This window comes from Mustela nigripes, chromosome 13 (genome assembly GCF_022355385.1).
Source record: "Mustela nigripes isolate SB6536 chromosome 13, MUSNIG.SB6536, whole genome shotgun sequence".
NCBI classification, from domain to species: Eukaryota; Metazoa; Chordata; class Mammalia; order Carnivora; family Mustelidae; genus Mustela; species Mustela nigripes.
Window position 1 is genome coordinate 116,498,247 of NC_081569.1, and position 21,131 is coordinate 116,519,377.

Genomic DNA, 21,131 nt, shown 5'->3' on the forward strand with positions numbered 1-21,131 from the left:
GTTAAAATCTCTCTGTTCATCTGACCGACACAGGAGGCTCTCTGTGCTGCCCATAGTCCAGGTAGTCTTCCTTCTATTCTCAGAGCTTGCAGCCTCCAGGACCAGCCATTTTCAGGCTGGGTCTGGGCTCTGGATAGTTCTGTCAGTCTTCCTGGGGCCTGGGAATGTTCTCTAATCTTTCCCAACCCCTGAGGGATGTAGAAATAATTTCCCAGCATCCCACTTGGGTTCTTTGTGTGAAAGCAACAAGAACTACCCCTGAATAACTTAAGCAAAAACGGAAGGGATGACAGGAAATGGGAGAGCCCCTTGGAGCCAAGGATCAAAGAGCCGGGCTTGGCAGAGGCTGGGACCTGGTCTGGCCCTTGGGGGCCCGAGAACAAATGCTAATGGTTGCTTCATCTGGGCCTCAGTGCTGAGCAGAGTCTGAGCTAATGTGGAGGGTGCCCAACATGTGACTGTGTGTGTGTGTGTGTCTGTCTGTGTCTGTCTGTCTTTCTTTTTCCCTTCATCCTTGTGCCACTCCAGGCAAGATTAAACCACCCAGGAGGGGGGGTTTTATCTGCCCTAGCTAGAGGAGGGCCGGGCATCTTCTCTGACTGGATACCTGTTAGTTTGAGGTCATTCCTCAAAAGCCAGTGGGAGCATAACCAGAAGACAGAGTTTGGACTCAGGGTGGAAACAACATTGATAGATCCAGCCTCACCCCATGTTTACTCTGTCTCGTGGTTTTCATCCAGACTTTTTCACAATCCATCTGTCTCCCCAGTAGAGCCCAAAGTCAAGGACAGGGACATTTTCCTGCACTTCTATTTCCCTCCAAGGGGTGGGGAGAGGGGATTCGACACCGGCCTGATCACTTAGTAGCCATCAGAAACTACTGATGGGAATGAGTTCAGTCAAATCAAAGAGAAAAGAAATGAAATGCGGATCTTTTTAACATACTTTCTGGCAGTTCAAAACATCTTTGCACTCTAAGGTAAAGTGGTAAGGATTAAACATATCAAACTGGCGTTTTCTCTCTGAGGCCGCTGGAAACCCCACTTGCGCCCCATCTCCCCTGGGCTGGACGTTTCTCTGTGGTATTGCAGAATACTAGAATGATTTTGTCTTTTACTCTCAAGACATTGCATCCAACAATGAGGTTTTATTCTTAAAGTCTGAAAGAAGGCTCATTAGATGCCAAATATTCATTTCCATCCTTGAGAAAGAAAGGAATACCAATTACAGCAAAGTCTTGTTGATTTCGTCAGTCCACTGATGACAGGGCTCCTTGACTTGGCTCCTCACCTCAGACACAGGTTGCCTATGTTCTCCCAATAACCAGTGCACCTTCCTTTCAGAGATGTGATGACTTAGCCATTGTGATTTCTCCAAGAAAGGGGCCTGCCATCACAGGAGCAAGCTGGTCTGATTCTCATGGTCCACGTGCAACAGGCAGCTTTTCTATTTTCTATGGAATAAACACATCAGAGTTTAGAAATAAACATTGTATGGTCAATTTATGGTCAACTGATTTTTTTTATAAGAGTGCCAATACCATTCAATGGGGGAAGAATTGTCTTTTCAATAAAAAGGGTGCTGGGACTGTTATGGCCCCCCAAAATGGGTCCGTGATTAAAGGAGCGAGACTGACATAAAGCAAAGGTCAAGCAAAGCTTTATTTCGCGCCAAGCATCAAGAATCAAACTGACTAGCCAGGGCCACACCTCTTACAGAGAGGGCGACCCTTCTCTGTTTCACAGACTAGCTTTTAAGGGCGAAGGCCATGCGGTTGGGCCTGGCCACGCACAGGTGGCCAATGAGATTGTAACACACAGAGGAAGTTGCACAGTGATGCACCTAGTATGCTAGGTGATCAACTGAATTACAATTTACCCTATAGTAGACATTTGACCTAGTCTGTCACACCTTGGTTAGAATTGGCGCCCAAAGGCTCCCAAAGGGCGGGGCCCATACTCCTTGGAGATAGTATGCAACCCCCCCACTGATGAGATGTCTCCACCTGGCCTGACCCACCCTTGTATCTGGGCTTTGTTACCTGGGGCTGGTTTCCAGGACTCATTTTTTTTTTTAGTCAGTCCCCTGGGGGAAGGGGAGCAGGGACAGTTTAAGCAGGACAGTTTAACAACCTTGTTGTTTAACCTTAATGGAAGCCTCTGGTTAAATAGGTCCTTACAGGGACAACTGGAAATTCATCCTTTTGCATGTGGATATCAATGAATTTGAACCCCCTACCTCATACCATATACATAAGTTAATTCAAAAATGGATCGTAGGCCTAATCATAAGAACTAAAATTATAAAATTTTGGAAGAAAACATAGATGCAAATCTTCATGACCTTAGGTTAGGTATCAGTGTCTTAAAAACAGTATCAAAAGCACAGGTGACAAAAGAAAAAATTGATAAATTGGATTTCATCAAAATTAAAAACATTTGTACTTCAAAGGACACTAACCAGAGAGTGAAAAAACAACCCACAGGATGGGAGAAATATTTGCAAATCATATATCTGATGAGATTTATATTTAGAATATACAAAAAACTGTCATTACCCAATAATAAAAAGACAAATTATCTAATTTTTAAATGGACAAAGGATTGAAAATGGGCAGAGGACCTGAATAGACATTTTCCAAATCAGACATCCAGACGGCCAACAGACATATGAAAAGATGCTCAATATCACTCATCATCAGGGAAATGCAAGTAAAAATCACAATAAGATAATCATTCACACTTGTCGGAATGGCTAAAATAAAAAAGACAAGCTCTAACAAGTGTTGGCCAGGAAATGGTGCAGCCTCTATGGAAAACAATATGGCAGCTCCTCAAAAAGCTAAAAACAGAACTACCACAGGATCCAATAATTCCACTACTGGGTATATTTACCCAAAGAAAATGAAAACACTAATTCAAAAAGATACATGCACCTCTATGTTTACTGCAGCATTATTTACAATAACCAAGGTATAGAAATAACCCCTGTCCATTGATAAATGAATGGTTTAGAAGATGTGGTGTATATACATGATGGACTATTACTCGGCCATAAAAAAAAAAAGAATGAGACCTTGCCATTTGTGACAATATGGATGGACCTAAAGGGTGTCATGCTATGTGAAATAAATCAATTAGCAATAATCGCACCTCGGATAAACCTCATTGGCTACCATACTGCCACTGCGCAAAGCTGTGTGTGAAATAAATCAGAGAAAGAAAAATACCATATGATTTTACTCAAATGTAGAATCTAAAAAACAAAACAAATGAACAAACAGACTCATAAATATGGAAAACAACTAGTGGTTCCCAGAGGGATGGGGGTGGGGAGATAGAAGAAATTTGTGAAGGGGATTAAAAAGTTCAAAACTTGGGGCACTTGGGTGGCTCAGTGGGCTAAGCCTCTGCCTTTGGCTCAGGTCATGATCCCAGAGTCTGGGATCTAGCCCCGCGTCGGGCTCTCTGCTCAGCAGGGAGCCTGCTTCCTCCTCTCTCTCTGCCTGCTTCTCTGCCTACTTGTGATCTCTGTCAAATAAATAAATAAAATCTTTTAAAAAAAAAGTTCAAAACTTCAGTTATAAAACAAGGAAGTGACAGGGTAGAAAAGTGCAGCATAAGGAATATAGTCAATAACACTGTAATAACTTTATGTGATCACAGATGGTAACTGTACTTAGAGTGAACATCTTCTAATGTAAGCAATTGTCAAATCACTATATCATACACCTGAAACAAATATAATGTTATATGTCAACTCTACTTCAATTAAAATTTTTAAAAACTAAAAATAGGCAAGGGATTTAAATTTTCCATAGAAGACAAAGAGCCAATAAGCATACAAAAAGTTGGTCAACAACATTATTCATCAAGGAAATGTAAATCAAAACCACAATGAGATACATCTCACATCCACTAGGATGGCTAGAATCAAAAAGACAGATAATAACAAGTGCTGGCAAGAATGTAGAGAAATTGGAACCCTTACACATTGTTGGTGAGAATGTAAAATGGTGCAGCTGTTTTGGAAAACAGTTTGATAATTCCTCAAAAGGTTAAATACAGAGTTAATATATGACCTGACATTTCCTTTCCTGGGTGTATACCTAAGCAAAATGAAAATGTGTGTCTACACCAGACTCTACACATAAGTGTACACAGCAGCATCATTCACAATGTTAAAAAAATAGAAACAACCCAGTGTCCACAACTGATGAATAGATGAAAAAACTGTGGAATCCACACAATGGAACACTATTTGACCATAAAATTGAATGAAAGGCTGATACATGTACAGAGCAGAGAAATCTTGAAAATACTAAGTCAAAGAAGCCACTTTTTTTTTTTAAGGTTTTTTTTTTTAAGATTTATTTATTTATTTATTTGACAGAGAGAAATCACAAGTAGTCGGAGAGGCTGGCAGAGAGAGAGAGAGAGGGAAGCAGGCTCCCTGCTGAGCAGAGAGCCCGATGCAGGACTGGATCCCAGGACCCTGAGATCATGACCTGAGCCGAAGGCAGCAGCTTAACCCACTGAGCCACCCAGGCGCCCAAAGAAGCCACTTTAAAAAAAAAAAACATATATTGTATGATTGCCTCTATATGAAACGGCCAGAATAGGCAAATCCATAAAGACAGAAAATCAATTAGTGTTTGCCAAGAGTTGGGAGAGAGGATTTAAGAGTGACAGCTAAGGGGTCCCAAATTCCTTTCGGGGGATGATAGAATGTTCTAAATTGATTTTGGTGATGGTGGCACAACTCCGTCAATATATTGATAACTATTAAATTATATACTTTAAATTGAGACCATATGCTGATTTACATCTAAAACTTGTTTTAAGTGACACATTCTTACACACTACACAGATGTCATGGGGGTAGGTGGCTTCTTGCATGACCATTCCATTTAATGAATGTTCCTTCATTCAGAAACTCTGCATGCCAACCAGATGCCAGATGACAGTGGGGTTGTTGAGGGGACCAAGACCCAGTCCTGGCCTTTCTGACACTCACAGGCTCTCCACAGGAGCGAATACACGCCCAAATGCCTCTAACAGGAGAGGGACTGTGTGTGCCTGTTAAGATAAAAGCACAAAATCTAAGGAAGTGACATCAGCTCCTCCCCACGTAGGCTGAAGCCCCACTAGAAGGACACTTCAGCAGCTCGGGAGTGGAGCCCCCAAACCCTTCCTGCCCCGCCCCCGCTTAGACCCAGGGGCCCATTCTAATGCGCACAGAGTTGCAAGGGCCCAACCCACTGCGATTAGTTGTTCCCATCAAAGGCAGAAGATTTCGAGCTGAGGTGGGGGCAGGGAGAAGTGTTTTAAGATATTCTTTTCCCTGTAAAGAGAAAGTACACCCCAAGTGTACACAGGACCTTGGGTGAAGGCTTGGCTTTCTGGGCTCCAGGTGAGGGCGCACACTGAGGCTTGTCAAACCTGAGCAGCCGTCCGTGATGAGGATGAGGTGGCCCCATCAACTACCTTCTCAAGTGAACGGCTCAGAAAGCAGCAAAGGAAAAGAAACCCAACTTTCAGGAAAACCCGCCAGCCCACGGAACTCTGTAACCTGAGTGAGGAGCCAGAGGACCTTCCTGCCCCCCTGGTGACTTACTTCCCTCCGCACTACCTGGGACTTGGTCTCAAGGACAACAGGGCTGCTGTACCCCACTGCTGAAATGCCACTTCCTCTACCGGAGCACCGGTACCCTATTCTTCCCCGCTGGCACCTGGTCTTCCTTCTGGAACCCTCCTCCCTCAGTCCTCCACAGAAACCAGTTCTGGGTAGCTTAGGCATTAACGGAATTAATCTCAGATGGCTCACAATCTCTGGGAGGACGGTGACCAGGATGGAAGTTGCTGGGCAGCCCTCTACAGAGGTCGGAAATCCTCCTCAGGACTGGTTTGGAGAGGAAGGAGCATGGACGCCTCGGCTGGGCATGGACGCATGGGTGTGCCTGGGCCAATTACCCCACTGTTGCCACAACAATGTCCACCAGATGGAGATGAAACTGACCCCAGGCTCTAGAGGTGTCCGCCCATCAGAGCTGAGGTCACCCACCCTCACTGTGGCCACAAGGGAGCCTGGCAGTGAGTACCTGACATTCTCAGCTTCTCGGGTGGGAGGAGGGGGTGGTCTCATCATGTGGGTGATCTCTCCAATACAGGAAGGAGATAAAGATCACAAGGCATGACAGATGACCATTTATCTTTGGATAAGTACCCAGAGTAAGGGCATCCAACCCCCACTCTCCTGCTCCCTGCCTTCCTAAGCATGATCGCTTGAATTTGACAACAGTCACTCATGCCGCCATGACTGAGGCGGCTATGCAACACATGTGTATTGAGGTCCCAGGCCAAGTGCAAGGGTCCCATTACTTGGGAGAGCTCCCTAGAACGATGTTCTGCACCCAGCAGTCACAGCTACTTCCTCTGGGCCGAAGGCTCTGCTTCCCTGGACCGCAGTAACCTAGAGGCTGAAATATACAGACATCTCTAATAAGACGTCCTTTTACATTTCTTTTTTCAATTAAGGTATAATTGACATATCACATCATATAGTTTGTACATGTTGTAAAGTGAGCACAGTAAGTCTAACCTCCATCACTGCACATAGCTGCACATTTTTTCTTATGATGAGAACCTTTAAGATTTACTCTCTTGACAAATTTCAAATATTCAATACAGTATTATTAATTATAGTCACCATGCTGTACATTACATCCCCATGCGTTTATTTGTGCCTTTTGACCCTTCATCTATTTTGCTCATCCCTCTACCCCTAGCCTCTGACAACCACCCATCTGTTCTCCATATCTATGAGCTTGTTTTTATTTCAGATTCCACATATAAGTGGCAATCATACAGGACTTGTCGTTCTCTGACTTATTTCACTTAGCACAACGCCATCAAGGTCCATCTATGTTGGGGCATATGGCAAGATTTCATTCCTTTTTAATGGCTGAATGATCTTCTATTTTATACACCATGTCTTCATCTACTCACCTCTCTGTGGACACTTAGGTCGATTCCATTTCTTGGTTCCTGTAAATAATTCTGTACTGAACATGGGGGTACAGATATCTTTTCAAATTAGTGTTTTGTTTTCTTTGGATAAATATTCAGAAGTGGCACCTTGGATCATATCCTTTTACATCCTAAAAAGGGCAACCTGGGTGGAGTGGGGACCAGTGTGACCTCTGTCATGCTCCTGAAGCAACAGAGATGTTCAAACCACCCAACCCCCTAGAGTTCATCAGAAAATAACTTCCTACAGCGGACAGTACTGACAGCATCTTTCTGCGGACCACACACTATTCTGGGCAGCGTTTTGAAAATGAAACTGATTTATTAAAAGTTTATACAAGGAGACAAAAAGGGCTGAGGTTGAGTTGACTGTTCTGCTGTGGGGAGCAACCCCAGATCATGAGAAGGCCAGCAGTGGCCTGAAAGCTTAGTTCTCCTGTCCCCCTTGTCCCATTAACTGGCCACATAATCCCCTGCGCAAGTCACTTGGGCCTCAGTTTTCTTGCTTGCAAAACAAAGGTGAACCCCTCTGGGATGCTTGTGTGACAAACATCAGGAATCCATATAGAGGGGTGTGTTGAGATCAAGACTGGGGAAGGGGTCTGGGGGTCTTTTGCAACCTGAGGACTGGAAGCTGCTGGACCTCAGGAAGGTTGGGAAAGTGATCTTTTCTTCAACTACCATTTACTGAGCTACCATGCTAGGTGCCGGGCCATTTCAAGGCCCTGGGATCCAGTGATGAACAAACCCCAGGATCTCTGCTCTCAAGGAACTTATGGTGAGCTAGTGAGCACATGAATACCTGTGATGGCACACAAGATAGCACATGCAATAAACACACGAAAGGAGGCTAACATGATGGAGTGCAGCTGTGGGAGGGGTTCTTTTAAAGCGTCACTCCCAGAGGAAGTGACATTTTTTTAAAAAAAGATTTTATGTATTTATTTGACAAAGATCACAAGCAGGCAGAGAGGCAGGCCCGAGAGAGAGAGGAGGAAGCAGGCTCCTTGCCAAGCAGAGAGCCTGATGTGGGGCTCAATCCCAGCCAGGACCCTGGGATCACGACCTGAGCCGAAGGCAGAGGCTTTAACCCACTGAGCCACCCAGGCGCCCCAAGGAGGCGACATTTAAGAACTTTCCTCATTGTCGGGAATGAAGGAGCTTGGGAAAGATAAAGGTTAAGAATTCCAGATGGAGGGAGTGACATGTGCAAAACCTCAGATGGGAACAGCTTATGCTTGCTTGTGCCCAGTGTGCCCCGAGTTCCATCAGCCAGAGCAGGAGGTCTGCATGAAGTTGGAGAGGGAGGCAGGGGCCTGGAGGGCATCTTGGTACCGATTCTTTTTCCATCTCCACTCCTTATGTGTCTTTCTCCCTTCTACATACTGGTTTCCTCTGCTGTCCCGGCCACACAGCAGAATAGGACTGCCTTTGGGTACCAAGTTCACCCTTAGGTGATTCACTCATAGGGACTGTCTCAATCTCGAGGAAAGTGCTGGTCACATGGGCATGGCTGGTCCAGTTACCTGTAGCCCAACCATGGCAGATGCCTGGAGCCCAGCTGGACACCAGGAGTTCAATGGTGAGAACGGGCAAGCACTCCAAAATTACCTCCCCAAGATGGGACTGGACTAGGGGGCCCTCTCCAGCCATAGGATTCTGAGAGTGAAGAATCCACACTGTTCTGAAGCAGTCTCACCGTTTGAGGGGAGTTGATTTAAATCCGTTCTCACACCTAAGTGAGCACCAGAGCTATCTGCTAGAGTGCATTTCTAACAAGTTCTGATGATGCTCTAAATGCTTTGGTTACCAAAGCGGGGTACAGCTCCCTGGCCCTGCCAATTTCTTCAACCTGCAGGTTTTGGAGCCGGCAGGACTGGAGTCAGGGTAGGCATGGGCAACCAATGTTCTGGATTCCTCTGGACACCAGGGTTTGGAGAATCATGGTTTTAAAGTGTTTCAGAACGCCAGAAAGGTGTCCAGCCACTACAAGTTGGCTCAGTGTCTTTAAATGGTTAAAATGGTTAATCAACCAGTGTGTTTGGATTGAAACAAAACAAGCCCTCCACTTTGGAGAAAATGGCTTTGTCAGAATCCAGCTTCTGGATGGGTAAGAGCCCTTTTATTTTATTTCTTATTTTTATTTTTTTAAGAGCCCTTTTATTCTGGGCATTTTCAGTTCTCCCCGCAGGAGACCGGGTCCCACTCATGGCAGGGCTCGCTCACTGCTCAGCGTCTGTAAATACCCGGAGAAAGTTTGGGGACACGCCCTCCGAGCCCTGGCTCCCGGGGTCCCGCTAGAGGCCCACCGCCTGCTGGGAGGTCGGCGCCGAAGCCTCGCTGGGGGGGAGCGGAGGGGGTTCCGCCAATGAAGCGCCGAGGAATTCCATGACCTCATCGGGAGGCTCTCTCACTGGCTGCCGCCGCCGTCCCAGGCCCGCCCCTTTCATTAGAGCTCCGGATTTCTGCGTGGGCCCCGCCCGCTAGAGTGAAGGCCCCTAGGGTTCCTAACCAGGTCTGCAAGCTTTGCAGGCTTCCTTCCAACAGATTCACCAGAAGAAAACTGCTTCCTGAGAAAGACTTGAGTGTTCTTTTAACCTGCCAAGAACAGGTTTTCTGCGCTGACTTTTCACTGATGTTACTGGGGTTTGGCTGGTGCTCGCATCCTTTCTAAGCACCTGACACATCACACTTACTTCCCACTTAATTTAATCGTGTATTCTACCGAGCTTTGTCTTCCTTCCCAGTGAATGAATTTCTCAAGTCCAATCATACTGCGGAATGCTAGTGATCGTCTCTCCCACGTTTAACCTGGGAATTAGCTGACGTTCAGAGAGGGAATAGGACTTTTACAAGGTCACACAGCAGGTTAATTAAAGAGATGAAAATCTGATCTGGGGCTTCTAACTCCAGCTCCGGCGTCACACATTCACCACTTTGGCAAGCAGACCAGACCAGAAATCATTTTCAAGGCTTGGCTCAGGTGTTACCCCCTCCAGGAAGACTGCCTGTCCTGAAGCCCCACAGCAGGCCAAGGGCTTCCCCAGTCCCAGGCAATCCTGCGAGTCCCAACTACAAAGCTATCCTTGACCTCTTTGTCCCTTTGCCCAACTGGAGTGTAAGTTCCTTGAGGGGTGGCATCACATTTTATAAACTTTGTATCTGCAGAACCTAACACTGGCATACAACAGATGCTTAATCAATGCTTGTTGAATTAAACTGTGGAAACTTTGCCTGGTAGTAGTGGCATTGTCCAGGGAGAGATCACTCGCAATTCGTAACAAAAGCAGATTCTGTGTTTTTGAGGCTCTTTCACACAGAATGAGAATTAGCTTCTTTTTACTAGTAATGTGTTTGAAATGAAAATGTCACAACTGTTTGCTAATACAACTCTGTAGGAACAACCAAATCCTTTGTGCTCACCGGGTTCCTGATTGCCCTTTCAAACTCCAGATGTGTGAATCAACCATTTTTCAAATCAAACCAGCCCATGTGTTTTCCTCTGTGCAGGGTCTGCCAGGAAGCATAAAAATCATTCTAGTTACACTCTTGACTAGGTGACAGGTACAGTGTTCTCCGCCTATATCCATGTAGTTTCTGATCTTTACATTGCTGTCCATTCAGACATATAGGTGGGTGTTTATCATCAGCCCATTCTTTGCCTTTCTGGAATAAGGTAGAACAGGTTGTATACTAGGTACCAGGAACTCAGAGTATGAAAAAACATTCATGAGGATAAGGGATTCCTATCATACAGCCTTAAATGCAAACCAACTGGTTGTTATTATGGTGTCCAAAGCCTATGCAAGGTCATCATGTATGGAGACGGGTGGTGAAAATTCACAGAACTGGTCCAGCCTCACCCTGTGCAGGAGACACAGACCTGAGACATGTGGATATTCTCAGCCTTGGAGAGGTAGGCTCAAGAATGGAACCAAGACAGTTCTCAGCTCTTTTCCAGAGCCTGAAGGCTGACCTTTTAAAAACTTCCCCTTCTCTGATTCCAAATCCAAGCTCACCAAGCAATCTCTTAACAACAGTTTCAGCTTGCATGCTTTCTGACACTGGGCACAGGGTAGGAATGGCCGCCATCATAGATAAAAGTTGTCATGGGGGGCGGGTACACGTTGGTCTTTGGTGAGCTTCACTTACCAAATGGAGCAAACACCTGGGGTACCCACGTGCTTCTGGACTTGCCAAAGCTGAAGGGAAGCCTAGGCACATGGTTTCCACACACAGGTCATGCCAGGCCTAGGCCCTCCTTGAGCCACCAGCCAGCTTCCTGTCCCTGGCGATCTGGCTAGCCCTGTCAGATGGCAACAGATGGAAAACTAGACACACCGGCTTCTGTGTTCGCAGTGGGGCTGCGAGATTCCCGCTCATCTGTCCCTATAGCAGAAGCCATGACTCCAGGCAGCAGCAGGTGGCCTTTGGGAAGAAACTTAAGAGGCCCTTAGGACACTTCAAGGGGGAGGGGCCCAGAGCCATCTTGAGTCATCCTTGGAAACCCTGCTCATCCCAACAGCACGGATGCGGCCTTGTTCATCATAGTGTGGGTGCCGGAGGGATGATACACTGATGGGGACCGACAAGGATGTTGCCAGCACACCCCAGAGCACTGCACACCAGAGACAAGGAAGGAACCACAGCCTTCAACAAAGGCCGCAACAAGGAGAAATCCAAGAACACCGAGAGCAAAAGAGCAAGTTACGAAACAGGACAGCATCTTTACAGAGCATGAAACCAAACAACATCGCACGCTGGGCTCCGTAGAGGACTCACAGCCCAGGGGCAGCAGAAGGCTGCTCCAGAAACAAAGTGAGGGCATAATAAGCACAAAGACCAAATGGTGGTTAACTTTGGGATTGATAGGCGGAGTCCTGGTATTCTTTTTACTATTTTATTACATAGGTGCCCCCTGATTATATGTTTTGTATGTATTAAATATTTCATAATTACAAACCATCCCAAGGCGCGGCAGCGGTTATTACTCAAGCCCCAAGCCCACAGGCTCTGGCGTGCCTCCCAGGTTCCTCCAGGCATGGCTGCAGGGCTGCCTGCCCCTGCCCTACGGTGGCTGCTCATGGCTTGCACCTCCTGGGGTGCAGGCCACCAGACCACAGGACTTCCACCCAGCATGCTCAGGTCGAAGGTTAGAAGAGACGTTCTGTCAGCATGCTGAGGCCTTGGTCCTTTGCCCCTTCTGGATTCCCATCGGCCCCTTCAGTCTGAACCACTGGCTTTAGCAAGAGGATTCCCACTTCTGCGGGCCTGTCTCCTGGGATGTCCAGGCCTCGAGTTCACCCATCCAGCGCAGCCCCACTTCCTTCCTTCTACTCATTCGTCCTCTCAGCAAATATCTGTGAAGCACCAACGACAAAATCCCACAAAACCCTCTGCCCTCATGGAGCCTACATTTGAGTGATGGGAGAGTGACAATAAACACTGAATTAATACCTAGAAATCAAGAAAGAAGGCAAAACCCACAACAGAACAGAAGGACAGGGAGTGAAGGGAATGGCAGGGAGTGGGTTTAGATAAGGTGGTTGGGGGAAGGCCTCCCTGAGGAGGTGACCTTGGGACAGAGACATGAGGAAGGGGGGAGGAACACATGGGTCTCTTGAGAAGAGCCCTCCTGGATGAGGGAGGTCCCGGGCACGGGCCCTTGTCCCTCTTCTTGCCTTCTCCTCCTGGAAGAGAAGCTGAGGGAAGCCACTAGAGCTTCCCCCAACCCACCCCAGCCCAGACCTCAAGTGCTTTGCTTGTATTTCCTCCCTCGCTACTCCCTCATCTCCTATTCTAGTTGCAAAGGAGACCCAGGCTTTCAGGGGGAAGGGGACTGGGAGGTTTCCAGGCCCCAGAGGCACCCCCATTTGCACTGACCTTTGCTCTGAGCCTTTAGCCTGTCCCCACGGCTCCTGGTAAACCAGATTTGCTCTAGGGATTAGCACGAGTTATACTCTCTGAGCCATCTTCCACTTCTGGGCATCGGCAGGCCTCAGGGCTGCGTTTGACCTCCAGGCTGTGATTTTTCACATCCTTGTCAAACCTGTAATACCAGTGTCTGGAAAAAAGGTGTTGGCTTAATTACTATTATTAGCACCAATGACTTCCTACTCCTGAATTTCCCTGAAGGCCACCTGCAGGTAAACTTACCTGGAAAACAGTCTGGGCAACTTCTCCACATGCCATCTCTTGAATGCCTCCAGGGCGGTCACAGAAGCTGTCAGAGCCGCCCAGGCTGTGGGTGAGGACCAAAACGGTACAGAGGTGAGACTGAGTCCAGGGACCGCGGGGCCCATCCAGGGCTCTGAGTGGTTCTTTCTCTGGGCAGGTCAGGCTGACAATATTTGGTAGCTTCTCCTCCTGAAACCTCTGCCCCAGTGACCTCAGGACTCAAGCAAATGGCCTTGAGTACTCTGCTGGGGTCTGCTATTCCCAGGGTGGCCTGCCGTGAAGATGAACGTCTCAGACATCATTACAGATTCTAATTGTTCTGTGAAGTCCTAAAGGAAAACGTTTGCAGGCTGATTCCAGACCTTGGAGATCTCCTACTTCATTCATTCACTCTTTCACTCAAGCTGCTATGTTGTGGGCGCAAGGGGGACAGAGACGCAGAATGAGAGCTCATGTTTTTTGTATTCTTATGGTGTAGTAAATTTCAAGTGCTTTGCTTGTATTTCCTCACTGACTTCTCAACCACCTCTGTGGGGGTAGGTGTTCTACCTGAAGAGCTGTGAGCAGGTGAGGGACGGAGAGGTTAAATGCCACTGGCCAGGCAGCACCTGCTGAGACAGGGTTCAGGCTCCATTCTGCCCTCATGAAGACAGAGGCCTTGTCTTGGAACCTATCAGCTGGTGGGGGCTTGGAAGAAACAGCAGCAGTCACATCACAGCGTGGCGGCTGAGGCTGAGTGACACTTGTCACTACAGAGCCCTAGCACAGAGGGAGATAGCACTTCTGGGGGGTCCCACAGGATCTGTCAGCCGTGGAACTAGGCTCCTGGGCCTCAGTCTCCAAGAATGCACAGAAATGTCCCTCTTGGATCAGAGGGGAGAGAACATTTCAGGCAAACATCTAGAAAGACAGATCTCCATGTGAGAGCTGACAGGAGAATATGAGGCTTTTGAGAGGGAAGGGAAACAGTTACTGTGGAGATTCCTTTTCCCCTTCCTCCTCTTCCCTCTTGGTGGACCAGGTACAAAAGGGTCCCTGCTAAAACTTTAATATAACCCCTTCCTGCGCTGTCCCCGGCATCTGGACCCTTCGGGTCAAACTTTGAGGTTGGGGGTGCCTGAAGGTTGTGCTGGTCATGGCAAAAGTTATCTCTTAACCTTCCCTCCTCACATCCAGTATCTCATTTCAGCTTCCTCATGGTGAACCGCTGTCCACAAGGTCTGTTCTCCCGCAGCTGCTGAGGAGATAAGACATGGACGAACTTGCGTGAAACTCTTGGAAAGCTGGAGTGAGGCACCCGGAAGGGGCGATGCTGATGATGACAGTGCTTCCTCACCCTTGGTGTTGCAGAGCTCCATCCTCGAATGCGTGTCCAGAATCCAACATCATTACGCCAGCGCCAGCTATCACCCTGGTGCATCTACAACCATCCCTCTCCTGAGCTACTGGCAGGATTCTCAGCACAACAGCCGTAGTCATAGTCCTAAAATACAGGTCAAGTCCTGCATGGGCCTCCCACTTCACTAGATCTTTGTAATGTCTTTATAAAGATCTTTATAAAGGTCTTTATAATGGCCCACAAGGCCTGCCAAGAACTGAAACTCCTCCTCCTACCTCTGAGCTCTCCTGTTTCACCTCGCCTCCCTCACCACACTCCAACCACTCTGGTCTCTTTGGTCTTATGCTCTCACCACAGGGCCTTTGCATGGCTGTTTCCTCTGCCAAGAATGCTCTTCTCCCCGAGATAGCCTCATGGCTCTCTCTCACCCTCTTTGAGTCCTCATCAAATGTCACTTCCATAAGGCTGTTGCTAACATCCCATTGAACACTTACCCCCCTCCACCCCCCTCTTTATTCTCCTCATTCGACTTTGCTCTGTTTCTTCAAGTAACCATCTTACTTTCCAACTTAGTACTTTATTTTATTTATTCCCCTGACTGACATGAAAGCTCTACCAAGGCAGACATTTTGTCTGTTCAGTTCTGCACTGTATTGCCAGCACCTAAAGTAGTAGCTAGGACACAGCAGGTAATCCCTACATAGTTATCAAGTAACTGAAAGAATGCACACCTTGGACACCTGCCCCCAGCTCTCAGTCTACGGAGCCCACTGGTGATTCTGCATCCCCCTCAGAGCGCCAAGGGAGCGGGCATCTCAGCTGCTAGCAGTCCTTGCCAGGCTCAGTGCAACTCGGCAGTCAGTTGGGAGCCCCTGTGCAGGTGCTGTGCGGGCCTGAGATGGAGGACTCCCTGCCCACCTCATCTGGTCGGGGGCTGAGGCCGCCAGGAGCATGGGGGGCCTGCTCAGGGGGACAGGCCAACCCAGGCCCAGGGGATCTACTTGAAATCTGAGATGGCGGGACAAGCTCAGGCAGGCCTATCCCCCCCCCCCGCCCCCCCGCCCCCCCGCCCCGCCTGACACCAGGCCCCAGGCGCACTAGTTCTGCCTGGTCTGTGACCTTCCCCAGGGTCACCGGCCCTTTCAGGCCGCATTCCCATCCGCCCCCTCGCAGTTTCTCCCAGACCATCCTGCCTGCGGGGCCCTCACGCCTCACCCCCGCCCCTCCTCACCTGCCTGCACCGCGGCCGCTCCCCCAGCCCTTCCCCCTCGGGTCTCGACCCAGCCCCCGCCCGGGTCCCACACCACGTTCCTCTCGCGGGCCCCCCTCCCTTCCCTGGCCTCAACCACACCTCGCCCCTCCTCGGCCTCCCGCTGCCCCCAGCCCGGCCCCGGCCCCCGCCCGGCTGCCGCTCCGGCCCTGGCCGGCAGGGGCCGCTCCTCGCGGCGCCCGGGGCCACGCCGCCGCCCGCCGCCGCCGCCCGCCTCCCGCCCCTTCCCCAGCCGGCGCTCCCGTTACGCCGCGGAGCCGGGAGCCGGAGCCCGCGCCCGCGGCGGCAGCGGGAGGCGGCGGCGGGGGCTCCCGGGCGGCGGCGGCGGCGGCGGGGCCTGCGGGGCCTGCGAGCGGGCCGGGCCCGGCCAGGCCGCGATGGCGACCAGGAAGGCGGGCTCGCGGCTCGAGACGGAGATCGAGCGCTGCCGCTCCGAGTGCCAGTGGGAGCGGATCCCCGAGCTCGTCAAGCAGCTGTCGGCCAAGCTCATCGCCAACGGTAGGCGCCGGGCGCGCCGGCCTGGGCTGCGGGGGACACCGCGCTCTCCTCCCGGCCGGGCCGGGCCCGGGAGGCGCGGCGGGGTGAGGGCAGGGGCGCGGCCGGGATCGCGGGCGCCGCGCCGGTTAGGTGCGCGGGGCCGGGGCCTGGGAAGCCCGGGTCCCGGGCGTCACGCGGTCGGGCGCCCGGCGGGCTAGGGCAGTGCCCCGCGTCCCAGAGTTCCGGCGTGCGGGCGGGCTCCTGCGGGGTCAGCGCGTCCGGGGGCTCAAGGAGCCGGCTGCCCCAGCGAGGTCCCAGGGGCCCTGGCGGCCTTCGGGTCCTAAGAAGTTGGGGGCGAAGGGGGAGAGTGCTCCCCCGGGGCACGGCCGGGAAGTGTGCAGGGGATTACAGGGTGTGCGTATGCTGTACTGGGTGGGGGGGGGGTGTCGAACAGAGACCCCTGGGAAATATGGGTTGTAAACACATGACGTTCAAGGGGCTCCAGGTGGAAGCTCAGACTTGGGGTGAGTATAGAGGGTGGTGGGGGAAGGCAGGGGAGATGTGTGCCCTGGGGTTCAGAGAGTGGAATGTCAAAGCTGTAGACCTAGAGAGGTTGGGTTTGGGAATATAGGGGAAACAGAGTCAGGAGAGTCAGAGAGAGCATATGGTAGAGAGAGGTGGGAATGTGGTTGAAGAATGGGGTTGGAGGGCCTAGGGTTTTGGTGACCAGAGGGGGAAGGGGTCGGAGGGAGCCATTGAGTAGGAGCCTGCTGCTTGGAGTTAGTCTATGACCCAGCTGACTGAATTGGTTCTTGTACCCAATCAAATCAAAATTGCATCCAAAATCCCATTTCAGAGCGCAGCTCCACGTGGCCTTATTTGTTTTGGAAGCAAGTATCTTTAATATTTGCTGGTCTTTCAGTACCCGCCAAAACTGTGGGCACCAATGTACTGGTGAGAGGGCAGAGGTTTTGTGTTATTTCATCCCTGGCAGCTCGAGGCTGGGTGAGCAAATGTTGGCTGAACAAACAAATGAAAGCATGAATGAATGGAAGACACTGCTCTAAGAAAGGCCATCGTGCTATTTTCAACCTTCTAACCTCAAACTACCCAGAACTGGAGAGGGATGTCAAGTGTCTTGTTCAAGAGTGGTTTATGATTGTGTCTTTTATGGTGTTAGTGCCTTGAAATAAGAACTTCATTTTGAACATTCTCAACTATGGTACCTTGCTTTGGGCAGAAGTTCCCCCGGAGGCCGGGGGTGGGGGGCTGGGATGCAGGTACCATAACTCTCCTAGGGGCATGGAGGGAGGCATAGATAGACCTATCTGGGTTCAGCTGGGTAGAAAATGTTGCCTCTTCTCTAATTAAGCATTCAAGGAAAATGGTGTGCAGGCCCATGGGCCCTGATGGCAGCTTGACCCTGCCCTTCCTCTAAGGCTCACCAGCTTGTCCTCTTGCTTCTCCTCTCCTTATCTGCAGGATTTTCTCATTTCTTCTTGGAGTTGGGGCAGTCCTGGGTCTACTTTGTCACTTCCCAGCTGTATAGGTATAAAATACCTTCCGGGCAGGTTGATGTTAGGGTTAAATGGGTTCATTTGCAAGCCTCCTGGTCCTTTTCCTTCAGAACCCACTTATTTTCTGTTTTATTTACTCCTTCATTCAGCCAACATTTGCGTGCCCACCTGTGCCGGGAACAGAACAGGGCTGAGTGAGCAGCACTGACCAAGCTCCAGCCCTCACGTACTGAACCTCTTCTGAAGAGACCGACAATGGCAAATACAGAAATCAATAAATGGGATAGCTTCCTAGTGAGAAGTGATTTGAAGAAAACAGGCGAAGAAATGGGATTGAGAGTGATGAGTTGAGGAGGAGGAGGAGGGACGGCTCACACTGGGGTGGCTTCTAGATGGGCTTTGGTGGCCCAGTCCCATCTTACCTTCACAGCCCCACAAACTTGGCTTCCTTCCCAGGGCCTGGTCCCTAGGGCCTGAGCCTCAGTCATTATGCAACTTTTGGGGGAGTGGGTTGTGTGTGTCACAGTGGTCCATGGGTCCGTGTGCAGGTTTGATTTTGGGAAGCTCATGAGAGGTAGATTCTGCCCGAGAACCCACATGGTTAGTAACTGCCATCGCTGGCAAAAGGTCACACGGACTTGAAAAGGTCAGAAAGATTGGTCAGGAACATAACAAGATAAAATAAAGAAAAAGATGAAACAAAACCAGAATTACTGTGGCTCTTCCTTGGGGTTCAGAGAAACGTTTGAAGGAGGGTCCTTCCCTTCCTTTTGCTGATGGGGGGCTTCCTGAGTCTGGTGGTGGAATTTCTTCCTGGCTTTGAGGGCATCAGCTCCCCCTAGACCCTTTTGGGTGAACTGGACCTCAGATTCTGGGTAGATTTGGGAAAATCCTTAAGCAAACGCATTTGCTGGTTACAATAAGGAAAGTGAGTTAATGTCACATTTGTCATAGTAAGACAGTTTGAAGGCAGCCAGCCACAGGCAGAAAAGAACAGTCTTTGGAACTGGGAAGACTGGTGCCTGAGCCTAACTCTGCATTCTCAGCCAAATTCCTTAACTAATCACTCAGAGATTCCGTCTCCTCATCTTAGAATGGGGAGGAAAAGACTGAGTTTGCAGGGGTTGTTACAAGGATCAGAGGAACTGACTCCCAGGGCTCATCAGTCTGACCTGTTAGCATGTAGGCCCTTCATTCATTCATTCCACAGGTATCGAGTACCTGCTACATGCTAGGCACTGTTGTAGGCAGTGAACAAAACAGACAAAAATGACAAATGTCCTTACCTTTATGAAGTCCACATTCTAGTGGGGAAGGGGCAGGGAGACATAAATATCATAAGTAAAATTTGTAGGCTGCCAGATGATGCTAAGTGGTATCAGAGGGGAATCAAGTGGGAAGAGGCAGCAGTGCTTTGGGAGTGGGCTAGGGGTGGGGGCCACAAAAGTGTCTGGTTTAATACGTGGCTAGGGAGGGCATCTGGAAGGCAGCATTTAAGATAGGATCCGGGGCTATGGAGGGGACAAGAGCCGAGGCCTGATGAGGGCAGAGAGGTGGCTAGGCCAGATCACCTGGGGCCTTAGAGGTCATGGTTAAGCTTTGGCTTTTCTCTGAATGAGGTGGAAGCCAAGGGAGGGGTCTGAGCGGAGGAGTCACATGTCCTTAGTGCTCCTGCTGCCTGAGGCCTCCCTACTCAGCAGCATTTGCTTCTCCTGGGGCTATGCGCCCCTCCCAGTAAGGACTTGAAATAGTGGACAGGTTCAGAGCACGCTGCTCCAGCCGGGACTCCTTTGAGATAAATTAGTTCAGACAGCCAAGAGGTGAATGAGGAAGAAAAGGGCCAATGGCAAGCTGAAAACAGACGCCGGGAATCCATTTTCTGCCTCATACTCCACTGTGGGTACCACTTTAATCACTCCCATCTCAAAAAAAAAAAAAAAAAAAAAAGGCAAAAAAAGCCCCAAACCCCAAATGTGTAGCAGCTACATGCCAGGCCTCTGTGAGTTCCAGCTAGGCAGTGATCGCACAAGTTAAGAAGGGTGGGGTGGGGTTCGAGAAAAGTCGACTCAAGTCTAGATTGTCGCTGCCTGAGGTGTGGTCAGCGAAGCAGCGTGGGTATCACGTGGGAGCGTGTGAGGAATATAGACTCTTGGGCCCACTGCAGACCTGCTGGGTCAGCCCCTGCACCTTAACCAGGCATCCAGCAGGTCTGTTGGCACGGGGGCCTAGAACTGAGGTGGCGGCCTGAGGGGATGGGGATAAAGATGGAGAATAACGGCATGTCAGCTCCCTGTTGGCTCACAGGTCAGTCCTGGCCCTAGGAGGGCAGTCCCAGCTGCTCTCTCTAGAGATAGAGTCCCTCTATCCCCAGAATGTCACCCTTCAGCTTCCCAATGATGAGGTTCACTGCTGTGTGACAAAGTGCATGGCCTCGCACCTGGGCTTCAATCCAGACTCTACCTGTAGCTGGGTGACCCTGAGCCAGTCAGTTAACCTCTTGGAGCCCGTGTCCTTCATCGCCCTGACAGGGTTCATAATCGTCCTCCATTCAGGTGGCTGTGAGCTAGAAGCGGGTTGATCTATGCAAACTTTGCTCCATGCAAACTCTGGTATTGACTCCCTCCAGCTGACTCAGTGTAACCCTGGGCAAGGCAGGCCATGTCCTGGATAACACCTGGCTGGGACAAAGAATGGGAGCCTTGGAAATGATACATGAGCTTGTGCCTGGTCAAGACTCCCACGTCTTTCAGTAACACAAGTGGGCCTTTTGGAGCCTGCACCACGGCTGCCAAACAGCCAGCCACTCCCTTTCTAAGGCAGTGTCTGCTTCTCCTTCCTCTCCCAGTCTGTTAATCTTCTTAGGTAAGCTCAGTTACTGAGCTTCCTTAGAACAATTAGGCCCCAGATGGTGGTTTCTCCTTTAAGGGATCATCACTGTTCTGATTGGGTGTGATTTTGAGACATTTTAATTACCTCTTTGTGATGGGCAGGTAGGGAAATGGTGCCTGAAACAATATTTCTGGGGCAAAGTTTGGTTACAAGATGTGTGTAGACCATTGAGTGGGAGTGAAGTTCTTCGTTTGCCACTAGCTGATATTCCCAATGGCCTTGGTGCCTCCAGACTGGTGGCATCCCCCTCTGGAGATGGGCTGAGTTCCCAGACAGCTCTTGGGTCTCAGTCCTCTGGAATCCTTCCTGCCCCTCTAGGGGCTTCTTTGGAAACAAGGCTGGGGTTTAAGCAAGAGTCAGCTGTGGGGTAGGAAAGTGGCACTGTTGTTTAAAATGGCTTCTTTGGTCATTCCCAGGGTACTGCAGACTGCTAG

The 21,131-nt window shown here is 49.8% G+C and overlaps 1 protein-coding gene, 1 long non-coding RNA gene and 1 pseudogene across 8 annotated transcripts in view; 1 reads left to right on the plus strand and 2 right to left on the minus strand.

The window, feature by feature from the left end:
- Positions 1-1,150: 1,150 nt before the first annotated feature.
- Positions 1,151-15,571, minus strand: LOC131998873 (uncharacterized). Of its 4 annotated transcripts, none has more exons than XR_009398905.1 (5): positions 15,276-15,571; positions 14,542-14,688; positions 13,185-14,439; positions 12,912-13,092; positions 11,952-12,388 (listed from the first exon to the last, which is right to left on the minus strand). It is a non-coding gene; the product is annotated as an uncharacterized LOC131998873 (long non-coding RNA). The 4 variants fall into 4 exon arrangements; XR_009398906.1 differs by having other exon boundaries at positions 13,185-14,442; XR_009398904.1 differs by lacking the exon at positions 11,952-12,388 and adding an exon at positions 1,151-1,453 and having other exon boundaries at positions 13,185-14,688.
- Positions 3,118-3,197, minus strand: LOC132000379 (U4 spliceosomal RNA; annotated as a pseudogene).
- Positions 15,572-16,139: 568 nt separating the features above from the next.
- The window catches only part of TTC7B (tetratricopeptide repeat domain 7B), a 246,124-nt gene continuing 241,132 nt past the window's right edge, over positions 16,140-21,131 (plus strand). For all 4 annotated transcript variants that reach the window (XM_059373525.1, XM_059373527.1, XM_059373526.1 and 1 more), the window contains exon 1: positions 16,140-16,312. In XM_059373525.1, coding sequence (XP_059229508.1) covers positions 16,192-16,312 — 121 coding nt within the window. In that variant the 5' untranslated portion in view covers positions 16,140-16,191. The remainder of the gene's footprint in view (positions 16,313-21,131) is intronic.